The sequence below is a fragment of the Strix aluco genome, chromosome 1 (assembly GCF_031877795.1).
Source record: "Strix aluco isolate bStrAlu1 chromosome 1, bStrAlu1.hap1, whole genome shotgun sequence".
Lineage (NCBI taxonomy): Eukaryota > Metazoa > Chordata > Aves > Strigiformes > Strigidae > Strix > Strix aluco.
Genome location: NC_133931.1, coordinates 135,633,081 through 135,657,687, shown reverse-complemented (window position 1 = coordinate 135,657,687; position 24,607 = coordinate 135,633,081). Strand labels below are relative to the sequence as shown.

Genomic DNA, 24,607 nt, shown 5'->3' with positions numbered 1-24,607 from the left:
GTGCTTTCCCTCAGTTACTACAAGAGAGCTCCTGGTGTAGACACAGCCTATAAACTTCCAATCCAGGCACTAAGATGTGGTTGCAGTAATAGTATCAATCCCTAGTTAGATTGGGGAAAGGAGTAGGATCAAGAACTGAGATCTTCCACGCCAGTTAAGAGCAACAGAAGGTGTCCTTACAGGCCTCGCACCTGGCCACAGGAAGGTTCTTCATGCCCAGGTACTATGAAAGGCAGCCAAAATATTGCCCTCTTGCAGAAGAAGTAAGTTCTGTAATAAGACTCTGTCAGTAATTCCACGAGGTTTCTCTAGTTCCAGGAGGTTCAGCCTTCTTGTCATTAAAATAACTTTTTTTTTTTTCTTTCCCTTTTCCTATTTCCATTTCCCTTTCTATCTCTGTAGGCTATGCTTCTGAAACATCCAGCTGTACCTATGGCATCATATTCATGCCTATAACAGGTAGTCTGTTTTCTGCTAAAACTTGCTGTACTGACTTTCCAAGATTTTCCTCGTTGTTTTATCTAGTTCACACTCACACACTCTGTATAACATAAGGTTTGAATCTCTCTGTTCCATAAGACTAAATTTTCCCTTCCAGTCTGTTAGTCAGACCTCTGATACCACATTAACCCTCTGCACCTGTGTCCAACTTATGGTTAATAAGCATTTTCCCTGCATTCAAAGTAATAATCCAATCATTATCTGTAGTCATCTCTTGGACAATTCTGATGGGGGTTTCATTACTCATACTGATTGCCCTCCTGCTGAAGCAGCCTTTTTTCCGTGGTGCAGTAGTGTCATCTCTGTGTGTTGGGTAGCATCTGCTCATTTCACGAATACACCATAATTTGAATCTGTAAGGAGACTATGATCTGCACTGATTAGCATGTATCTGCTTGACCAGCTAGACTCGCAACCAAAATATGCCCGGAGTATTATGTTCCTTGAGGAGATATATGGAAACATTTTCAGGTTTTTCTGAAAACTTTTGCTTCTTGCAAATATCGCAGTTTTGGTGAAAACAGTTAAGTTTCTTGCTATCACACATTATTCTCAAACTTTCTACAGAGTCACTGTATTTGCATTATTTTAAAAACATTTTCCTTTATCTCTGGTTGTTATAAAGGACTTGTCTTTACAGTCGTTCAAAGTAACATCATCTTATTTTCCTTCCCAAATATGATGTTTTATGGGTATGTTCTGCAGGTTGATATATTCTTGGAAGTTTCATTTTTCCTAAGGATGCAAAATTCTTCAAATCTCTGTTGCTCAACCCAATAGCATATTTTTTTCTCACTTTTTTCTCAGTTTTTATGTAAATCTAAGGCCTCAGACTAAGCAGTAGTTTCAAAAAGCTACCATTTGTTCAATGTTTATTCATAGGGGGTTTTGTTTTGTCTTTTTAAAAAATGGACCAAGTTCTTGACTGATTTTTTTTTTTCTAGTTATTTGCCACAATGTTAGGTAGTCCAGTTGGAACGGAGAACTCCGTTTTGCATCTCTTCTTCTCAGCTTCTCATATGTGGCAGCTGTGTGCTAGTGTCAGACCTTTATGATTAACACAACTACTAGAGCTATTACTATGTATGCTAATTTAACAGTTAGTAATCCAAAAAATACATAAGAAAAGACAGTGTGGAGGGGAGGGAAAGACAGAGAAGTGTATCTCCTATCTACACAGATTACCCTATACCTGGTTAAGGTAGCTAGACATCTTTCAGGCTGTTTCTGGACTTTTCAGGGCTTCCTCTTGCAGGGGGCAGTGGGAAGTCACAGTGGGTCTCTTCCTTCAGCACGAGAGTCTGCTATAACTTGTGGAGCCTGAACACAGAATCTCACCCAAGGAATTCAACCTGATTTTGCTGTGAGGTCCTCCAGGTGGCAATGCAGACAAACTAACAGGTCAGAGTGCCAGTTTAAAAATACTGAACTGAGAACATCAAGTTTAGATTGCCAAAGTGGTTATTTTAATTGTGTTTAATTTAAAATGTTCATCATTTGGACAGGACTGCCAAGTTCATGTAAATGTGAATTGGGGACAAAACACGAGGGATAAATTTGGTTTATTAACATCATTAGTTACTTCATAGCTAAGAGTAGAAGATGAGATATTTTTAGTGTTAAAAAAAAACAAACCACAAAGCCCACACATAATTACATATGAAGGCACTAAAATGAGTCACTTTATTTTTTTTTATTATTGGTGCTTAATTCTCTACAGTCATGTATATTGGTAGTCATATATTCCTTGAGGAATGCATACTAAACGTTGGTATTCTGATTTTATGCCATTTATACCAGTTTTACAAAGATAAAACATGAAGATGTAACTTCTAGATTATTTAAAAATTTTAAACCTCAGGAAATAAAAACAGCTAACATGTTTACACTAGAGATTTTCAGACAATGAATTTCAGTGTGCTTATATTTTGCAATTGATTATATATGTATCAAAAAGGTTTGAATGGTGTTCCATGTCCTAACTTATAACCTTTAACTCCCAAGAAAGCCAAAACCAAACTCTTAACAGTAAGAAAACAAAAACTCAACCCTAAGTTACGTAGAAGATTTAAGTAAGATTTTTCTCTGTACTTGCTATAGAGATGTTGCAACAGCAAACAAAAATGAAAACAAGCTCCCAGTGCCAGCCTACAGGAATTGATGACTTAAAATGACTATTAGTTTTTGTGATTATGTGAAAGGATGATTAACTTTCACAGCATGTCACAATGTCCATACCCTAGCGTACCAACCTGGCAAGATTGCTGTGTCAGGGAAATGAACTTTAGAGGGAATTTAACTTTCTTGATGTGACTTATATCCCAGATGCACCTATTTGAAGCTACCTGTAAACTTTTTTCAGAAAAGAAAGTTTTCTGGAGTTTCATGAAATGACATCTGATTTCTTAAAGAATTTTTTTCAACCTGATCCACCATCTGTTTGAACTAGTTTCTCACATGAAAGGAACAAATACCTCAATTTAAATTGGCCATCAATAAAACCCCACACAACTTTTCTGATTTGGAGTTTTTTTAATAAGATATGAGATTTAGGATGTATAGCTGAAGTTTACTATATGCATTTCATTTTCTTGAAATGTTGTACCTGTTGTGTCAATGAATTTGTTTTGATTTCACTTTTACTTATAGTTTCATACCACACTGCTTTTCTATCTGTAGAGCAAACTTCTAAAGGAAATGTTCCTGACATACATGTTTTGTTTTCTGTCTTTTTTTCTGCATTCATTATTGTTATGGAGTGCTGCTTCAGCTAAGCATTCCACAAATAAATGTACACAATAAATATTTTGTGACAGATTACCAGGCTGTGGCCTGGTAATTATTTACAGAAGCCACACAAATGCTCCAGGTGGTAATTAATTAATTGATGTGAATTGATAAATATAAAAATTAATGATGTGGATTACTATAATGCTATGTAATATAGAAATCGTTCCTCCTAGAAAATTCCAAAGCATTCTCTAGGCAACACTAGTGTGGAAAATATATTTCTATTCTGTAGTATGTTACTAGATTTTAGCCAGAGAATGAAGAGGAAAAACTGGCTCATACAGCCGGGAATTCGTGGATCTGTAATCCATTCTGTGTGCTTCTTATAGTGCCACTATGGCTTCTCTTAGAGTGCCACTATGGCTTCCCTGATCTTTTTGTTCTATATAGCAGTTGCAGATTTTGTTATTTTATTACAGACTAAAGTTTAGCAAAGCATTTGGGGAAATATCTTTAGCTTCTGTTATGTTCTGTAGGGTTTTCTGAACAAAATATTTGTTTGTGTGGTTTCTTATCACTGTGGGAACTGAACTTGGTTCAGAAAGTTCTTCCAGTCATGTGTTTCTAATACCCATATCCCATGTAACTCCTGTACATTTGTGTTTCATATTGTGGAATTGATATATGTAATGGATTTCTAGTGTATATATGTATTTGTTTATAATATTCTCATCACTACAATACCCGAGCAGCAATAACAGTCCAAGTTCCATCATGTCCACTTAGCATAGATGTGACTTACAATACCCATATTTTTCATTTAATGCCCTAGATAGAGAAAATTACACCCTACCTGTCAGCTCCTCATTTGCACTTCCTTGTGTCTGTCTGTTTGGGTTTTTTTGTGTGGTTTTGTTGGGTTTTTTTGACCCAGATGCTACTGTCCTTCAACCATGAGATGAGCTTGTTGAAACCTTTTGAGTTTTTAGTCACAGTTTGCCTCCAGGCCTTCAATACTATACCAATATAATGAAACAGCATCTTTCTTTTTCTCTATTCAAAGAGAGCATATGCCTTATGAAGCAGTTTAATTATATGAGCATATAAAACCTTAATACTGATTATATTAGGTAAAATTTTCTGATCTTTTTGTTTCATAACTTATTCTGATATGTTATCATCATCCATATATTCATAGATGGAGTCCAATATGAGCTGTCCGAGATGGGAGTGGGGTGTGTGATGGGTGAGGGGCTGGTACCTGACAAAAACGTGCATGTAGTTCCTACAACAGATGGGATACCAAGCCACTCATTGGTACATGAGTAGCAGCAGAGATTGACACAGGCTGCTCTGGTTAAAGGGCAGAGTGACAAGATAAAGTGACTGAAAAGGGAGGAAATAAAACCAGCAGGGGTTTATAGCTTGTTTTTATTGCTGTTGGTGGTGAGATTTTTCATGTAATAGCAGGATGGTGAGTGAAACAGTGAAGAAAAAAAAAAAAAAAAAAAAAAAGGAAAAAAGAAGAAAGTACAAAGGAAGTTATAACCATCAGTGTGTAAGGAGCATTTTCCTCAGGAGAGCAGCAAAAATGAAGTTATGAGAGTTCTACTGCTGTTCTGTGGAAGAGGCAAGTGTTCATTGTACTTTATATGTTTATGTGTCCCAGAAGCCTGTTTTTTTTATCTTTTTAACTTTTGTAAGCTTAACAGGGGATATATACTGACACACAAATGCTGCTGACCTTTTGGCTTTTTGTTATCTATTTAACATTGAGGAGATAGTACTGACTCACTATACAAGTAAACAGCCTCCTTGTGTTGCTCTGCATGTATGAGGCAATTTTTTATTGTTTCTGAATGGTGCTTCCTCCACCATATGTTGTGATGGCTGATTGCAGGTCTTTTCCTTGCTCTATAAGGCCTTAGGAAACCTACCATTCCCTGAACTGGAGCCATATTTGAGTGAGTGCTGGTAGGGTGGTTTGCCTGCTTGCTATTGCTTGAGAAATAGGAATTCGAGTCTCACTCCATAGAATCATAGCATCATTTAGGTTGGAAAAGATCCTTAAGATCATTGAGTCCAACCATAAACCTAACACTACCAAGTCTACCACTAAACCATGTCGCTAACTGCCATGTCTACACATCTTTTAAATACTTCCAGGGATGGAGACTCAACCACTTCCCTGGGTAGCCTGTTCCACTGCTTGCTTTTGGTGAAGGAATTTTTCCTAATATCCAATCTAAACCTCCCCTGGCACAACTTGAAGCTGTTTTCTCTCATCCTATCACTTGTTACCTGGGAAAAGAGACCAACACCCACCCCACTACAACCTCCTTTCAGGCAGTTGTAGAGAGCGATAAAGTCTCCCCTCAGCTTCCTTTTCTCCAGGCTAAACAACCCCAGCTCCCTCAGCCGCTCCTCATAAAACTTCTCTAACCCTTCACCAGCTCCATTGCTCTTCTTTGGATGCACTCCAGCACCTCAATGTCTTTCTTGTAGTGAGGGGCCCAAAACTGAACACAGTATTCGAGGTGTAGCTTCACCAGGGGGATGATCACTTCCCTAGTCCTGCTGGCCATGCTATTTCTGATACAAGCCAGGATGCTATTGGCCTTCTTGGCCACCTGGGCTCACTGCTGGCTTGTGTTCAGCCATCTGTCAACCAGCGCCCCCAGGTCCTTTTCCACTGCGGAGCATTTCAGCCACGCTTCCCCAAGCCTGTAGCATTGCATGGGATTGTTATGACCGAAGTGCAGGACCCATCACTCAGCCTTGTTGAATCTCATATAGTTGACCTCAGCACATCAATCCAGCCTGTTCAGATCCTTCTGTAGAGTCTTTCTACCCTCAAGCAGATCAACACTCCCGCTCAACTTGGTGTCATCTGCAGATTTACTGAGGGTGCACTCGATTCCCTCATCCAGATCATTGATAAAGATATTAAACAAAACTGGCCAGTTACTGAGCCCTGGGGAACACTGCTTGTGACTGGCCACCAACTGGATTTAACTTCATTCACAACACTTTGGGCCTGGCCATCATTCAGTTTTTTTACCAAGCGAAGAGTATGCCCATCCAGTCCATGAGCCTCCAGTTTCTCCAGGAGAATTCAGCGTTTATGCCAAAGATTGTTCCCAGTCAACAGAGCTATAAATTTCCATCTGATTATTTCAGCTGAAGAATCAGGGTGGTTGGATACCATTAAACCTGCTCATGCTTTTACCTAGTTACCAGTAGCTATAAAAACTGTTGTATTAGACATGTTGCACCAGATAGGCTCAACTGAACTTGAGAGATGAGAGGCAGTTCTTGGAGGCTTCTCAGGGACTGCCTTCCCAAAATTTGTCAAGCACCTTGTCAAGTTTGTCCAGGGCAGATGTCTGGAATACAATAAGATGTCTTCATACAAGGTTAGACATATGTTTAACATATATATAAAATAGAAAAATGAGTTAATAATATGATACAGAAGCATTAAGCATTTGTAATAAGGCATCATCTGTAGGAAAAGCAGAATCCATAAGGAAATAGTAGAATAATTTTGATTAATAAATCTATTGTGAAGTCATTCTGTCTCTGTAAATTTTGTATATAACAAAAGGGTTTAAATGTGTTGAATAAATTATTCTTCTAAAAGTACATTTAAACATAGCAAACTTTTTCATGGAGATAAATAATTTTCAACTGCAATATTTAATGCAAAAAAACAAGAAAGCAGACTCAAATCCACAGGTATGTCTTTTGGGTTGATAAATTCTTCCTCCCCACCCCTCATCTCTCTATTAGGCTCCAGTCATATCAATCCCACATAAGAGCTTCAGTATGTTTTGACAGAATAATGATAGATGTGTATGTGTTTACTCTTATTTCCTACTTCCAGATATACATGTCATACTACAAATTTTATTTCATTTTTGATCAGCCACACCTTCTGCACAACTCCCTGGTTAAGGTTTTACACCACCAGAATGGAACTCTCATTTGACTTGTTTTTTAAATTAATATATCCCAGTTCAATGCTTCATAAAGAGACCATGGGTTTATGGAGATAAAAGCATTAATATAGGTCTGATTGGTATTGAATATTTTTTTTTTTACTCTAAAATTGGTTAGCTATGTTAAAGATATATAAATAAATGTTACTTCTTTCTCTCTTTCCAGACAATTATTTTTCAGTACTGAATATAAATTTACATAGGAATCAACAGACTTTGAATTCATAAGACTGACAAACCACTGGGCAAAATTACAAAAATATGGAAAATATATTTTTCACTTTACAGTTATTACTTGTCCTTATTATGCATGTGTGTGGGAGAACTTTACAATAAGCCCCTTCAAGGCCTGTTTTGGAAACTACATAAGGATACCATCACAAAGTGGCCTTTGCCATTGCTCCATAGCAGCCTGTGGAAGATGCCATGTCCAGCTCACCCTGAGTGGATGTAGAGATCCTCTGGGAGTCACGCCTCATGTTACAGTTCCTCAATATTTTAGCATGGCTCATAGCCTGGTAAACACAGTAAAGCTTGTTGATCCAGTTCCTCCTCTGTGAATCAGAATCAGCCCTGTAATAAGGTCCCACAGAACACTACTAGCTACAGCTAGAACAAATCTATGCATTTAAATAAATCATTGTGTGAGTTTAGTTAATGAAGAACTTATGTTTGTTTATTCAAAAATACAACATCTGTGTCCAGACTTGTTTGGTGGTTCTTCATTTTTGTCTTTGTTCCTGAATGCATTTACATAGTACTGTAGACTGTGATAAGCTTTCTTTAATCTTGGCGAACTCATTCATTTCTTCTTCTCTGGTTAGTGCAGCTAGAGGTACTTTTAAGTCACTTTTTAAAATCATTTAGCTTCTCCTTTATTCCAAAAATCAGTTCTCTCTGGTGGTGTTATTATGGTATCAGTAGTAAATCCCTTTAGATACAGACTAATCTTCCTGCAGTATCTGACAATAATTTCTTTAACAATCAGGAGACTCAATGCCATACTCCAAATTGTCTGTAATAGCCTCTCCTTAGGTTCTATTATCTGTCATCACTATAGACGTGCCTATAAGTCTTCTATAATATTATCTTGTTGCTAAGCTATTTTACTCATCTGGACATAATTTGTTTTATGATGCAATATTTATTCTCATAGCTGAAAAAATAAGTGGATTTCTTTTAGGCTTTCAGGCTTAATCCTGTATTTTTTATGTGCATACTCCTATAGACTTCAGTAAGACTACTTTTGTGAGTAAGGGTTGCAAGATTAGTTCTTATATCACATATATATCACATATATATGAATTTGTCAGACGTGTGTCTACACTTCTGTAGCTCTGTTACCTTTCACTCTCTTACTTTAATGATTTTTGTGATAACACACTTATTTTCCATATTTTCTGTGTGATTCAGTATTTAAGTATGCAGGCTTTCAACAAAAAAGAAAAGTAATGTGTTTTTATAGTACTGATGAAAGTATGATTTGGCTGATCTATATGCATAACTGCAAAAAGCTTCTATTCTGAGAGTGCTTGAAGGACATAAAAATAGGAGATACTTTCAATAAAAAAATGAAATAATTCATTACAAGTCAGTTGAAGGGTAGAAAAATAATTAAAAGAGCTAGCACACCAAAATATTTCAAATAACTAAACTAAAACTAGAGATAAACATATACTATTACCTAGGTTAATTGTAGGTTAATTAGTCATCAGCAAAACCTCTTTGATCCTTAATGAACAATTGAATATGATTACATTCTTATTTAAATAGGTAGTGGGGGATTGATTCTTATTGTCAGAAAGAGACACTTTATGTTGGGCATCCATATGACATTTTTAAAGACCTCTGTCACTTAGTTTGAAGTAAAAAGGGAGGATTGCTCACCTTTTAGCTGATAGGGTATAAGAATCTCTGTTATAAATACTAGGACAAGAAAGCAGAAAGGTCAGGTACTGGTTCTTTTGGAAGTTCAATGAATGAGTTGCAAAGGAGAAAGTGAGACAGGGCAGAATCAAGCTCTAGTGTATAACACTGGCAGCAAAATTCCCATAACTCTTTCCCCTGTTTGAACAGTTTTGGGCAAGGTGTGGCTTAAATACAGTAGTTCTTTTTCTGAATTTGTGACTTCCTTACCAGCTCAGACTTGCTGACTTCTCATGGTTTGATCAAGCAAAAGCACTTTCTTCCTCTTGTTCCATTCCTAGAGGGATTCTTACGTGATCCATCTTGCTGGTGGTTTCTACCTCTTAAGAGGGGAGCAGCAGCAGCCTGTGTGGCTTAGCTATGAAATCACCACTCAGAGCAGATATAACTTCTTATCCTTATGGCTTAGAAATACTGTATCTACCATCCTGGCATTGACTTCACCAGCTTTAACGCTTCTCTGGTCTGAAGGAGCATTCAGACACTAAATAATAGACTACCTTTGTGGATGCTGTCAAGCCAAAGCTATTGCTGTCTGGGGAATGTACTAGCTAGGAGAGCAGCTTAGCTCTTAGTGCAAGAACATTGGTAATGCAGTTTGATCGTTGCACTGAAGTAGAAATAGGTATCTGGTGCCTAGGCAGTCATCAACACAAAAACAACAAAAAATTTTTGGGACTGAATGTAAGTGAAAGGTCTTGACGAACAATGGGTTGGAGTGGAGAGCCCTGAGGAAGACTGGTCGATGGCTGTTCAAGTAGCCTGCTGAGAGTATTTAAGCAAACATCGTTCAGATGTCTTTTGGGGAGAATGCCTTTTTGATTGTCTGTTGGGAAGGATTACCACATTTATAGAGCTGCTCATTCCCAAAGCACTTTCCCAAAGATTTTTGCAGACAACATTGATCATCTACTTATTTCCCCTGTTGACAGACAGATGTTTCTTCATTTCGTAGGAAGAGAGGCTGTGACAGAAGGGGCAGGCAGTGACAGCATTGTAGGTAGTAAACAGGTGCAGCCATGAATGAGACTGATAGAGCTGTCCTTAAAATAAGCACATAAACTAGTGAACTGTAAGCTTAACTGATAGTGCTTCTGTTGATTCACTGAGCAATGAATAACCATTAAATCCAGGGTTTTTACAGTCTCATATATGCACTGTTCTGCTGTTTACTTACCAGCTATAGCTGGTATATCTAGTATTCCATTTTTAGTTACGTTCATTAACTGTGCTTTAATTGGACTAATTAAGTCCACTTAAGAAATACTTATATAATACTTCAAAAGGTAGAACTGGAAAAAAATGTTGAACAGTGTCAATATAAGGGCTTCAAACCAGCTATGTAAGCTGTCCAGAACAGAAGCATAGACTTTTGACTAAGTATACCTATGAAAAGATCACTGGATATCAATATGTATAGGTAAAAAATGACATATATGAATAATTTCTAAACAGTTACTAAACAGTATCATAAGCCACATCCTAATGTAATGTAATTTCAATGAAATTTATGAGGTAGCTGATGTTATAAAATTCTGGGCCAAATCAATGTATAATAAAACTTTGCATGTGTATTTTCTTTGACTTCAGAGTTACACTAGGGATAAATATGGCCCCACAATTCAAAATCAAATCCATATTATGACATTCAGCCTACAGTCTGATGAAAGAAACAAATCTTTCTAGAAAATGCATAGGATATATATATTTTAGATATGCATTTGAATTTCTGTGTATGTATATTTATATATATAGATACACACACACACACACACACACACACACTTCCATGAGCAATATCTTTTCAATAGTATGCAGTACCATTTTTTTTCCCTGAAATAGTCTCTGCTTTCACAGTTAAGGTCTTTATCATGATCACTAAATTTCTGCAAAAGATGGCAAGATGGAGAACATTTGTGCATGCTCTCACCTTTTTTATAGTTTGAAATCCAGAAAAAAAATCCCTTTTGAACATTTTTAGTGTTTAGGCAATCAGTACCTGTGCTGCCAAGACTTATTGAAAGCAGCTGGATGCTTGCCTCTGTCCTCCCCCTTTCTCGGAACTGCTGCCAGAACAGGTAGTCAGAAACGGAAAGTAGAGAAATACTTGAGCATCTGTGCTCTCTCTCTCTCTCTCAGGAAAACAGCTGCGGCTTCCATAGGAAGCACTCATTTTTTCCCATCAGCCAAGACTCTGGATACCCTTGGGTCCAGTTTTGGCACAGAAAGCCAAGTAGGATGCAGTTTATGGCTTAAAACTTATGAGAGAAACCGTTCGGGCGGTCCCATCCCTGGCAGAACATTGAGATGAATTCCCCAGGCTGCAAGCCACATGTGGGCCTCTGACCTTTTATTAGCATATCATGGGAGAGGTTAACAATTGTTGAGACTTCAGTCCTCCCTTTGACATACAAATACAACAATACCAAGTAGCCTTTCCAAGACAAGCATTTAGTTAGGGCACAACATCCTTTTAAATCTAGGATTCAGTAGAGAGGGAAAAACAAAACAAAACAAAACAACCCCCTTAGAATAAGAAAAGGATATATTTCTATAAAACCAAAGCCTGGATTGTATTTTTTCCAACATTCTGTAATTGTTAATAATAAGTGATTTGTGACTTTTTAAAAACCAATGTAATCATGAGATGAAAACAAATGATCACACCATTTTTAGCTCTTCATGTGGTCAGTGCCATGAGTTATGGAACTAAGATTGCTCAATAGCTGGAGTGATAAGAAATGCATGAAATTATCTGATTTTTAGGAATGTCTGTTATATTTATCCCAGTACATAATTGTTGAGATTAAAAAAAAAAAAAAAAAAAATCAGAATTATTGATATGAGGCATGTCAGAGAAAAAAATCACAGAGGGACAATCTGTGTCTTTCTGACATGTCTCTTTTCTCAGCATTGCTGTAGTGAATTAAACTATCTCATTTTTTTAGTAAGATGTGGATTTAGTAGGACAGAATCATTGTCTGTTTTACAGTTAAGCAGCTGTGAAGACTAAATGTCTTGCTATATGCTGCCTAATCTATGACAAAGAATGCAGACTGAATACCCCAGCATCCCAGGCTTTTACCATAACTCCTTGATTATTCTTTCAGTCTTAAAGGCAAATGATTTTGACTATGCAGTCCCATGGTTTTGGTGTAGAGAGTACACTGAGTGTAAAATAGGAGTGAGCAAGCTCATGCTTCTGCCATCAGTCTTTGCAACTATTGTCTGAAAAGCCAGTGCAAGCTGATCTCTAAATGTAATAATCCTATGACTACTCTGATGGGAAGCAGGTTCAACCCTGTCCAATGCCAGAAACTAAAAAAAAAAAAAAAATTAAAGAAGCAACAGATTCTGCTTTTCATCCTATTACTAAGGTGACAACCACATCTGAGAATGAAATTGGTGAAGTCTTCCACAAGGTTGGTTACTACAAAAAAATAGCTACTAAGTAATGGTTGTTCCATGTGCTAAGCAGTCTCATCTTTATTAACCACTGTTGGCAAAGTAGATCTTAGCAAATCTTAGTTAGAAGTGAAAAGTCCTTTTGTATTCATTGTGAATAAACAGAAATACCGGGCTGGCGGGGAGCCCATGCTGAAGAAGGATCAAGTGCAGCTACACCATAGACACATGCCTATGTAACCATTTACACACCTTTCACAGGTGATTACATAGTTGATTCCAATGCTGTACCATCCTTGTAGCCAGTTATTATCTAATGGCAATTTTAGTTAAAAAGGTTTTCTAGTTTTTATTACCTTGAGCAGTAGCTTATCATCTTTTCTTTTTGTATTATCCTTTTACATGGCAGAAGATTGATCTCATTGGCCCTCCTAGGTCTTTTTTTTTTTTTTTTTTTCCTTCTCAAGAATACACAGCAGAATTGCTTCAAGCTTTCCTACAGTTCCACTTTCCTAAACCTTTTATCATTCTTGTTGTCTACTTCACAACTACATCCAGCTTATCTATGTTTTCCTTAAAGACTTCCCTCACTTTTCAGTAGGCTGGATCAAGACCTATGGGCTACATGAATCTTCCACATTGATAATGGCATCTTTTTGTATCAGCACTGTATGGTGAGACATGTTTTCTTTGTGAACTGCTCCAACTCTCCAATATTTTTCTGATGTACTCCTGACTAATGATTATTCCTCACAGCATATTTATGTGTTTGGTTTCTCTTAAGTCTAGTATCTTCTATTTCTGTTAAATTACACATTTTCTTCAGTATCTCTAGATTTTTAAAAAACTATTATGACATATCCACCAGTTTTCCAGGAAAAGGAAGATGTTTCATAGTTTTTTGTATTTTAGAAATGTTAGGATATACATGCCTGCTTTTTCATCTAAATTCTAATTTCCCTCTCATTTTGTGATATAATAATTGAGTCTTCCTTTCTGGAGGTTTCTTCTTCCACTCAGTTCTGTACCCTCCATACAGAAGTTTCATTTAGACTATATTCCCCTAGTTTTCCTAGTAGAAAGTCACATGGATCACTGCCATTAATTTTATTTCCTTTTTTCTACAAGCTAATTAAATAATATAACTACATTGACCTGATATAATGAGTAGGAATATCAATGATTTAGCCTATTTGAATATATCTGTGGTTAATGTTGATAATGACTTTTATATAATCAAAAGATTATAAAAGTTTTGGGAATGGGAGTTTCCCTGGACAAGAATAGAAGCAGCAAGCCAGAACACAGGAAGAATGTTTTGAGAGCAGGCAGGAAAGAGAGACACCAATAGCCAGAAGATCTACTTTTCCATGTAAAGGGATGGACAGAGGGCTGGACTGACCTCAGCATATTTTTCTTCTCCTTGGAACTTAAAAACAGTCACAGTTTACTGCTTTTGACCCCAAAAGACGGTTGGCCAGGAGAATGGGTGTGTCCTGTCTATCTTTAACTTGGACGTGTATCTTCTATGGCAAGATTTTCCTTTACAGTATCAATGAATATTAACCCATTTCCTTAATTCAGAAGTTGTTTTTTTTTGGTTGGTTGGTTTTGTTTGGAACAGCCTTCTATATTCTCCATTTTTCAGTGAAAGGATGCATTTCTCCTTGACATGTTGGCTTTGAGAGCAATCTTAGTCTGCAATTACTTTTAGTCTTGATCTTCCTCTGTCTTTCTTGAATATTTTTCTCATGGTTGTTCACTGTGCTGGAAATCCCTTCTGCTTGTCACTCAATTGTTTTGTCCCGCTCTGCACATTCTTATTCCTTTCTTTCACATTTGCCATTAGTCACAGTAGCCAGCTTTTTCCCATCACTTCTTTTCAACATCTGTAGCAAATCTTTTCCTGTCAGTGGGTTATAGTTAAAGGCTGGGATTTTTTTTTTCTTTTTTTTTTTTTCCACACACAATGGAAAAATTCCCATTTTGGAGCTTGTAGCTAGTCAACTTTCTCTCAAGAGGATATTTAGTATACCAGTGAGTGGAGATCTTCCACTTTGCAACCACCTTTGTCAGAGGTCTCACAGCTGACAGAGCAATCTTGGTTCTGTTCACCACCCTGCCAGGGTGCTTACGCACAATAGCCACACTCTGCAATGAAACCATCTGTGTAGAACATAGAATATTTTATGTCTCCTAATGATGGAGGGATTAGACACTGACTTACCTAATGTTTTTCCTGAAATGTCAGTATAGTATTGTATTAAACTGACATAAAAATGAAGGGATTGAAGAGATTGAATTATCTCTGTAGATGCTTATTTGGTGAATGTTACACAGCTAGGTAATATCCAGTCCAAATTCTGAAATGTTATGTTTAGCAATTTTTCAAGCTACAATCTTTTTTTTTTTTTTTTTAACTGTAGCTGTAATTTTCCTGTATTTTCAACAAAGGATGCAGGCATAAAGGAGAGGTACCTCCTGCATGGGCTCCTTTAAATGAATTTGCCCCATTTTTTAAGTAAAAACTTACTTCAATGCAGGACCTAAACTTTACTTAAACTCATGACCATATAAAAAGAATACTCTTACTCTTATCCCAGAAAAATACATGTCCAGCCTTTCTTGCATAGAATATTGCATTTAAAAGCATTCAATTCTTTAAGCCTAAGAAAACAATTTAAATTTGATTAAATATAAGATTTCTGTGGTAACTATTGATTAAACTAAAATGAGCTTCATATTTCATAAATAAGGGAGATTAAACTGCTCTTTACATATAATTTAAATAATATAAAGTGAAATAGTTCTTTGCAGATGTCTGTTTTAGCCTCTAACTTGTGTTTGAGCTATAAGTGATGCAGTGGGGTCTATGTAATTATGCTACAGCTGCTGACAGGCATAAAAGTAAATGAGATGTTTCATCTCAATGGGTACATTTCCTGTTTAAATGTTTAAGAAAATAAACATGGCAGCTTTAGCCAAACTGAGACAGGACTATCTCAAATATTTCATTTCTGCAACAACTCTTTCAATCTCATTTGGCCTGTTAGCCTGAAATAGATTAAACTGGTATGTTTACAGATTAAGTTTTGTCATCTTTTATGAAAGCTTTATTTTGAATTGTTCATTTAAAATATAATAATTGAGAAAATTTCCATGCCTGTTGTTTCTCAACTTTGAGGGAAAAGGGAGGTTGAAAAATTGCAGAATATTTAAAATAAAAAGAGTGACATTCAGAATTAAGGTCTTCTAAAACTGTTGCTCTTTGAACTGTTTTTTCAGTATTGTGTTGTCAAAAATGAAACTAAAACAATATGAAAGAACAATAAACAGAAATTGTAAAATATTACTATGCTCTAGAATGTGTAAGAAATTGTATATCCTGTTTGCAAGTTTTATGAAATTTTAAAGCTCAGATGATGATTGACAATTTATAATTACTAAATATTTTTTTTTAAAACATATTTGCAGAACAATGAAACAGACTTGGTCCAGAAGACATTTTTAAATGTTCATTGAACATCTAAGAAGAATTTTTTGTTTAGCAGGGTTTTACTTTGAGGATAACTTGAAATGGCTAAACATTTTAGAATTATCTAGGAATTTATAGATGAAATTAGGTAACACTGTGGGAAATATTCTCAGATGTTTCAATAAAATATTTTAAAACAAGTTGCATACTGAAGAGATGCAGAGAGTTTATGCATATGTTAATGACTATAATGTTGATACCGTCTCCAGCTTGCATTAGCTCATCACAAAGTGAAGATTTAATAATTATTAACATGCTTTGGAGTTCCTATTCACATGACTGACAGCAAAGCTTCTGACTTTAATGCTTTTTTGGTCTTTTGGGGAATGAGGTAAAACATTCCTAATCCTAGTGCTTAGGTTGCCGGTTATTCTGTGACACAAGAGAGAAGGAATTTTATAGGTAACAATTCAATAGGATACATATATCTATACAAGTGATTTGAGAGGCAGTGGGCTGGTTTTTCTTGAGTGAAAGATGTGATGCAAGATACCATGCTGGATACACATAAGCCATTTTAGGTCTAAATATAACTGTAATAGCACTACCTGTGTAAAAATCCTCATGTATTTAGCTGAGGGATGTGACTTACTAGCTTCTGTGCAATGCCAGGAAAGACAGAATCAACCTGGTGCTGTGCTGAGAGAGGTTTAGCAGCTTATGTCATTGCTAGTTCAGGCATCTCTGCAGTGCACTTGATTTCATAGTGGAGATGTGCCCAGCTGTGAAAGCAACTGAGGAATATATATCCTTTCTCCAGATCTTTGTCTTTCCTGGATAGGTAATATAAGCCTTTTAAGGTATGGGGGCTTTTGCAGCCTATATTTTCATGCATTATCTAGTTTTAGAGTCTGAGACCATATTTTAATAAAAGGAGGAATGTTTAAAACATTTAACAATAGGAAGGAGATGTATATATCACTTCCCTATTATTTTCTTATTATCTGTTAATAATGAAGTATAAAACTAATGAGGTATACCACAGTAGCAAGAAACCAGTCTGTGAGTGAATTATCAATATGCTTTGTGGGGTTTAAGATACTTGGCTTAATCCCGTGTGTGCCAACAGTCTCTTAAAACACACCTTGTTCTAGGTCAGGGACATGCTGAATCCACAAGATACGTGCTGCACCAATAGTCTGAATGTGTGTCATGACCCCTCATGGAGAATCTCCAGGCATTCTGCTGCTTTTATAGAAATCTTGGACAAGTGCTATGAGGCCACTACTATTGTAGTTGTCCCTGTTCCCTTCTACCCACTGTTCCTTCAGCAAATACAAACATTAAAAAAAAATCAGCTTCCCACATCTTTGTCCATATATTTCCAAGTATATGGAAGGAATCACACAAAGAAGGAACCTTCTTGTTTCTTGGTTTCCCTTTCCAGGTATTGTTATTGCAACTTTTTTACTAGTGCAATCCTCTTGATCTGTGCACTGTACAAGATTAGTGATTTTTGGATCTGCTATTAATGCCATGGCATTTCTCTGCTAGCCTCAGACTACCCATCTCCAAACATTGCACTGAGAATGAAGGTCCAGGATTTGTGTTTATTACTCAAATCCTGACTTCTAGAAATAGTGAACCTCTTTCCCCACTTCTGAGACATCTATTTTCTATCTCCTCTGTGTAGTTCAGTACCTGAAACAGTCCTGTGTAGAGAAGTGGGAAAACAGCGATGGTGTTAGTGAAGACTGCACCATTTAGGTATCTGTGAAATCTGGGGTAGTTTATTCAACCATTTTGTTATCACTATTAGTATTTTTTATTGACTGTTATATCAGTTCATGATCTTCATCTTTACTAGAAAAGGACAATGACATTACCCAGACGCAGCCTTCTCAGATGAAGTCCAAAAATTACTCTATCATTAATATTAAATTATTTCTGGTGCCTTTGAAGAAGTCATGTCCAGATTTGTAGATAAAGAATATAAGAAGAACCTTAATCATGTTTGATTTGCAGTATCAGTTAAACAGTTCTCAGCATCTCACATTGAGAGGGCTCATTGTTTATCACATTTGTCAGTATCAGGTCCACTTCATGATGGGAACAGCCAACCTGATGAAGTATGTGGATGTGCTGATCTTACTGGGCCCTCTCCAGAGCTAGGAATACATTACCCAGCGCAGAGATGTTCAGAGAATTCGGTATCATAAACATGCCTGCTCATATGGTGTTGTACCCCAGATATAACCAATTTGTTGCACAGTTGCAGACTGTCCCTGCAGTGAAATTTGGAGTGAACATGTCTGGGCAGAATCTAAGAAATGTCAGAGTTGAATTGAATCATTGAATGATTTAGGTTGGAAAGGACCTGAGGTGTTGTGGTTTGAACCTCTTCCCCCTCCTCTAAAGCAGGGCTATCTATGGACATTTGTCTACATTTCTAGACCAATGTCTAAAGCCTTGTAATTCTATTCAGATGAAATCTGCAAGAGAAAAGACACTATGTCTAGGCAACTCAGATATACAAAGCCATTACAAAAGAGAAAATGGCAGAAAATAACACTAGTGATCAGCAACAAAGCTAATCATGCCAAAGAGGGTGCCTGAATTTAGCTAATGATTTTTGAAGTACTTTACAGCCTAATAAACCTTGATCACTCTAGTGGGGATTTCCTGTGAAGAGCAGACTCTGTCCTGCAGTCAATCCATTAGTTAAGCTATCTTTGTTCTTGTGAAAAATGTTATTTACATTTCTGTAGGCTTATTCAGAGAGAGAATACAAGTTGTATGGAAATAGAAATACTGTATGAGAGAAGGTAATGTAAACATTTGGAAGAGGACTGTCCTCTTCCGGCAGTCTAAAGGACAGTCTATAATTAATCTGTAGTTACTTGAACAGGTAGATGTAACAAGTGCTTATATTAAGGTGGCAAAAAGTTTGCATTTGACTTCGCTGGATATATGGTTGTGAGAAATTCTGCTTTTAGGCCTAGCTGTTCTATATATGACCACTGTCCACAGTAATTTTTCATTTGAAGACAGAAGTGAAAATATTGTTGTTATGTAATATTGTTTGTGGGGGAACTTTTCTCAGTGTAAAAACAGAAAAAAGTATACTATTTAATTCTATCTTTTTATTTCAAAACTGTCTGAATTAGGAAACCAATTTGTGAATATTTTTGTCAAAGAACAAATTTTAGTTCGTTTGGACAATACAAGGAAGAATGAGAATTTCTGTGACAACAATTTAGAAACTGCAAAGGAAAAAAAAAAAGAAACCACAAAACAAAAGCCAAAAATCTACCTGTTAAGATGTGAGAGAGTTGAACAGAAAATGCAGGAACAGAAAATATAGGATTCAGGAAATATGTTTTCCCAAGGGCATTAGAAAAATACTGGTCAACTATAGTTCAGGTTGGCTGGTGGAATGCTCTTCGGCTGCTTCCTGCTGCCCACGCTACTGTCTGCTCGAAATTCTGGCACGTATCTTCTCAGCTTTCCATTGCTGACATCACCTGATTGCACCATTCATTCAAGTGGGTCAAGCCTTGTAACTCTAAAATATGTAGCAGCAATCAAAAGAAACTGAACTCCAACCTAACACAGCAAGTTTCTGCTTGGTAGCCCCATACAGCTGGCTCTGTTCAGCGTAGGTCAGCATTATAGCAGTAGAGCCAGCCAGAACCGCGGTCATGCAAGAGAGGAGGTGGCCCCTTAATTTTTTTCCCTCTTTGAGTTTTTCTCAAACCTCGTCCCCCACAACCTTGCAGCATTATTGTTTCATGAATATGTTGTTTCTATTGTGTACTGGCAGTCCTGACATTGATAGGCAGTGAATCAATACTTTTATAGAATCATGAAGCCAAACTAGTTCTGCAGATCCACAGTGTGCAGTATGTGGTTTTTCATTCTGGATGTAATAACTGCAATTTGAAATACGCCCCCACAAGCATTGATTTCATGCTTTAAGAAATTCACAATAAAGAGTTTAATTAAGAAAGAAGAAACTGCATCACTCCATTTTAAAAAGAAAAATTCACCCGAGATGTTTTTTGTTAATTTTCAGGCTCTAATAGCAATAACTATCTTTAGCTGAGGACATTTCCTGGGGCTTAATGGCCCATGGCTGTGCTTCTTCAGGTGATCATCATCTCCCAGCAGTCATTAATCCCCTACAAATGCCCCACGCCTCAGTCATTAAATGTGCTTAAACATGCTTCTTCTGAAAATGAAATACTTCTATATTTAATGCATCTTCCAGGAATAGGAGTGATCTTTGAGGTGAGGAATGAAAGGAGTTTAGTAACGTGTCAGAGAAGTACTAATTATGGCAAGTGGGTAAGATCTGTTTCTGGAGGTAGCATGACAAAGAACTTTTCTACAGTAAGAGCATGTTATATGTAAGTCATCATTTTATGTATGTCACAATTCACACTCATCCCAATTACAGAACAGCCAAGTCGGAAATACAGATAGTTATTTGTAGTTGTTTTTCTTCTACGGGGCATCACAAAGCTCAGAGAGTATCTGCCTGCAGCACTGCTCAAAAAGTCTTTTCGTTCCATAGCTGTAAAACAGAGCTATGCAGTTTTACACAGTGTTTGTGATAATGCAAGAAAAAAAAAAAAAAAGTTAAATCTTTCATATGTAAACGTCTGAAACTCTTACGAGTAAGTCTTTTGGTGACAATTTTATGAGTCTTGCAAATGGGACCACAGCACCAACAGGCTGTCTACTTGTTTTAAACGCAGCCTATGCTTGCTCAAGTAGAACTAAAGACTTCAATGAAAGTAGTTGAAGGGAATTTGTCTTGATAGAAGTTGAATAGGGATTGCATTTTTTAAAGCTGATTGAAATGCTACTTACTGACACATTGTGTTATTTCCATCTCATGCTATTAAGTATGTAATGCATAGATTACGTGAAGCCTGTACCTGTCCCAAACAGGTTGTGAGAGGGATCAGACCTGATCCCATCACATTACCTTAAATGAGTTCAGAATGAGTACCTTTTAGGTATTATAATCATTTGTTATTTATGTTGGACATTCAGATCTCATGTACTTCGGTGAGTGACTGTAGATGAGGAAAGAAGTTGATTTTGGGGCAATTCGTTGTTGAATGTTAAATTATATTAATGTTAAAATTGCTATCCTAGTCAGTACCTTTTGATTGCAGATTAACCTGAGAAAAGAATCACTATAACCTGACCCAAAAATTCGTTTTCATTTCAATTTTCTCTGTTCCTTCTAACAAACAAATTATCACCTGAACAAAACATCTTTCAGTATAAATGAAATGTTTTGTTTAACTCACAGTAAAAAAATTCACTTCAGTAACCCATAACAACTGTCTTAATTTTGAAATTTTGTAAGTTGTAGACATTTTTCTACATGAAAAACAAAGGTTTCTTTCAAGAAATTTAAACTGGAAAATTTCACATACACATATGCACACACTTTTTATCCTAATCTCTCTCTTGTTTTTTTGGACAAAGCTATTACCTGAATTAGACTTTACCCTGCAAGTATTCCTACTTATCCCAAAGAAGTTTTCAGCAAATAATCTAATGAAAAAAAAATTGTTAGATTTCTTAAAATTCACAAAAAGAAGATTCACAGAGCCTAGGACAAGATAAAGAGTATTACAATCTAGTTTATGTCTCATCATAAATGGCAGGTTGGGGAATAAGTACTGATCTATTGTACTGCAGCTAGAATACTTCTTTTACCATAGATTCTATTTAAGACTACTTCGGGTATTTGTATCCTATCATGCAACTTACAGTGTCCTCATTCTTCAGACCCATTTGCAAAAAAAAGCGGTTAACATTTATTCATCTACCTCCTGTCACAGGTGGTGTTATTATTGTCCTGTCTTCTTATATATGACTCTGAGTACTCCAAATCTAAACTCAGTTACAAAATAGGGAAGGTCACGAAGACTTTGCCAGTTTCCAGAAAGAACAAATTCAAACAGGAATGGTCACAATGAAGAGTAATAGAAAAAAGAAAGCATACATTCTTAAAGTGAATTTATCAGGATGCCTAGAATTCTTGTATAATTTTTCTACTCGAGAGCTCTCTGTTTTCACCCATTCATTATATTTACAGTCAAGTATAATTTAAAAAATCTTATATAATGCTTCTCATTTTAAATTTTTTGTTGTAGATCTTGTTTTCCTTCTGTGCTGCATTCTGGGGAATCCAAATTATGAAGCAGATCTCTTCATCCAAAGATAAACATCACTGAAAGAACAGATCTAACATCGCTTTAATTATGGAAGCAGCACTTTGGAATAGCCTTCTAAGTTCCTTGGAATTAATCAAACATGAATCTTACTGAATTGCAATCATTTCACTTATGATAGATAAGGTTTGTGATTTTGCATGAAGTCTTGAAAGATTCACTAGGACGTGTATTCATTTTTATTTGATTTTAAAAAAATATTTAATTTCCATCAATTTAAATAAAATGTGTGTTCATAACATTTTTACATTTAAAGGATTACAAAGTCTTAAAAACCATGTAAAACTAATTGCATTTTGCAATGATTTTGTTAGTAATCATATGTGAAAAGTATTTTTCACAAGAGAAATAATTAAAATCATATTTGTTGTAACCTGGTATAAAGTGACTGACTGTCTTCCTATTGAGGCTAAACGTAAACATATGTGAATGTCGTTTTTTCCGTAATGATTGAATTACACTAGAATCTCAATGTCATGCCCAATTCAGTGTTCATAACATACAGCTACTCAAGGATGAGTAGTCAAGGCAAGAAAATGATTAAAAACAGCATGATAAAATAACTCAAGCTAGTATGAGTTGAAACATCTTCAATAAAATTGGCTAATGTATGTGTTGTATAATACAGACTTGCAGTTTAGACTGAATTATTTAAGGAGTACACCTGCAGTTGCCAACTTTAGATACTGGTCAAGCCAGCACTTACACATGGGTATCCCATTGACTAATGTTACTCACGTGACAAAATATTTGCAGGGCTGGGCCCTTAATTTCTGGTAATTTCCTGCCGGGGTGATCTCAGGAGAGATGCACGTCTTGTCTTTCAGGAGCTGTTGGAAAGATGGTTTGTACTAAGATAGGAAAATTAAATACAAATGGTAAAGGGAGTCTCCAAACAGCAGGACTGGCAAAAATACTGGAGCTAGGTTGTTTTTCTTTCCTCACACTCTTCCAACTTTTTATTTGGCTCCAAGACTTTTAGAAGTGCTTAAAGTCAAGTAGCTAAAAAATGTAGGCTGTCTTGCATGCTTCAAACTAGTAATAATACCTGGATTTAAAAATGGGTTTAAGTTTGGGTTGGGTTTTTTTCCCATTCCGTTCTAAGATGTTAATGACATGCTAAGAGACATCTCAGATTTAGACAGATAGCCTGCTTTTAGTTAACCTGTATTTTCAGTCTCTTAACTGTAACAGATGCCACTGTCTACATAGTTGGATGTTTCGAATAAATTGTCAGAAACACAATAATGTCATTTAAATAAAATTAATCCAATGTCTAGTGATAGTATCAGCTTAATTTTATATAAATTCTTACTTTAAAACCCAAGTTTTAAGTTACTCCATTTGTGTATCAAATGCCTTGTGCTTATCACTTTAGATTATGCTTAAAGACCTTGAAATATTTGACTGAAAAAGCAGGCGTTAGCTTGATGAGAGATACTAATACCGGGGATGCAAAGTAAGAACACCTCCCTAAACTGAAGGTGTGTTTAAATAGAGGACTTGTAAATCTTCTTCACTTTACATAATGAGAAGATGAAAAACTGGCCCATGAAATCCTAGAAGAAATCAGATTTTAAATACTGGTTGAGAAGTTTAATTCAAATTTTTATTCATAACAATGTAGGTTTCCAATGTCTTTTTAAGAAGTGGATAAATACAATTATATATCTCTGAGTTCAAGATTGGAAATATAATCTTGTGAATATCACACTGGTGCAGCAGCCAGGAGCTTTCTTTGGTACTACTAGTTATGACCCAAACTTACCATCTCTTTGCCTGAATTTCCCCATCTGTAGAATGGGGGTGGTAGCAATACTGATGGTATCTCTTACCATAATCAAAGTATTGCATTTGGGATATTTTCCTTACAAAGCTATTATAGGATATTTAAGAAATTGACAGAATCTGATTCCAGAAGTACAACACAATCTGCAAACTTCTTGTGTGACCCCATAAATTTGTGTACCTATATTTTCAAAATTTGTAATAGTAACATCCACTTCACAGGACTATTTTGAGGTCAGTTTAATACAATGACTAAATAACATAATGAAGAGTCATATTGGAAGTCAGTTTCCTTATCAAAATAAATCCTTCAAAGAGACAGAAACAGGATAAAGATTTAACATTTTCTGCATTTAAAAACCTACAGTCTTGGAAGGACAATAATTAAGATCTGAATTAAATCTAAATTAATTAATTTTAAAGATATCCTAATGAATGTCATTTGTTTACATGAAGTGATGAAAGGAATGTGATTTCAAAGTTAAATTCAGATTAAGATGTAAATGTTTTATGTAAATCACCAG

At 36.1% G+C, this 24,607-nt stretch overlaps 1 protein-coding gene across 4 annotated transcripts in view; it reads left to right on the top strand.

The window, feature by feature from the left end:
* Nucleotides 1-22,922, top strand: part of AGMO (alkylglycerol monooxygenase) — a 193,764-nt gene extending 170,842 nt beyond the window's left edge. For all 4 annotated transcript variants that reach the window (XR_012626257.1, XM_074849166.1, XM_074849157.1 and 1 more), the window contains one exon: nt 22,218-22,922. Coding sequence is in view for 2 of the 4 variants with exons in the window: in XM_074849143.1 (XP_074705244.1) it covers nt 22,218-22,298 (81 nt within the window). In the remaining 2 variants the exon portion in view is untranslated. The remainder of the gene's footprint in view (nt 1-22,217) is intronic.
* The last annotated feature ends 1,685 nt before the right edge of the window (nt 22,923-24,607 follow it).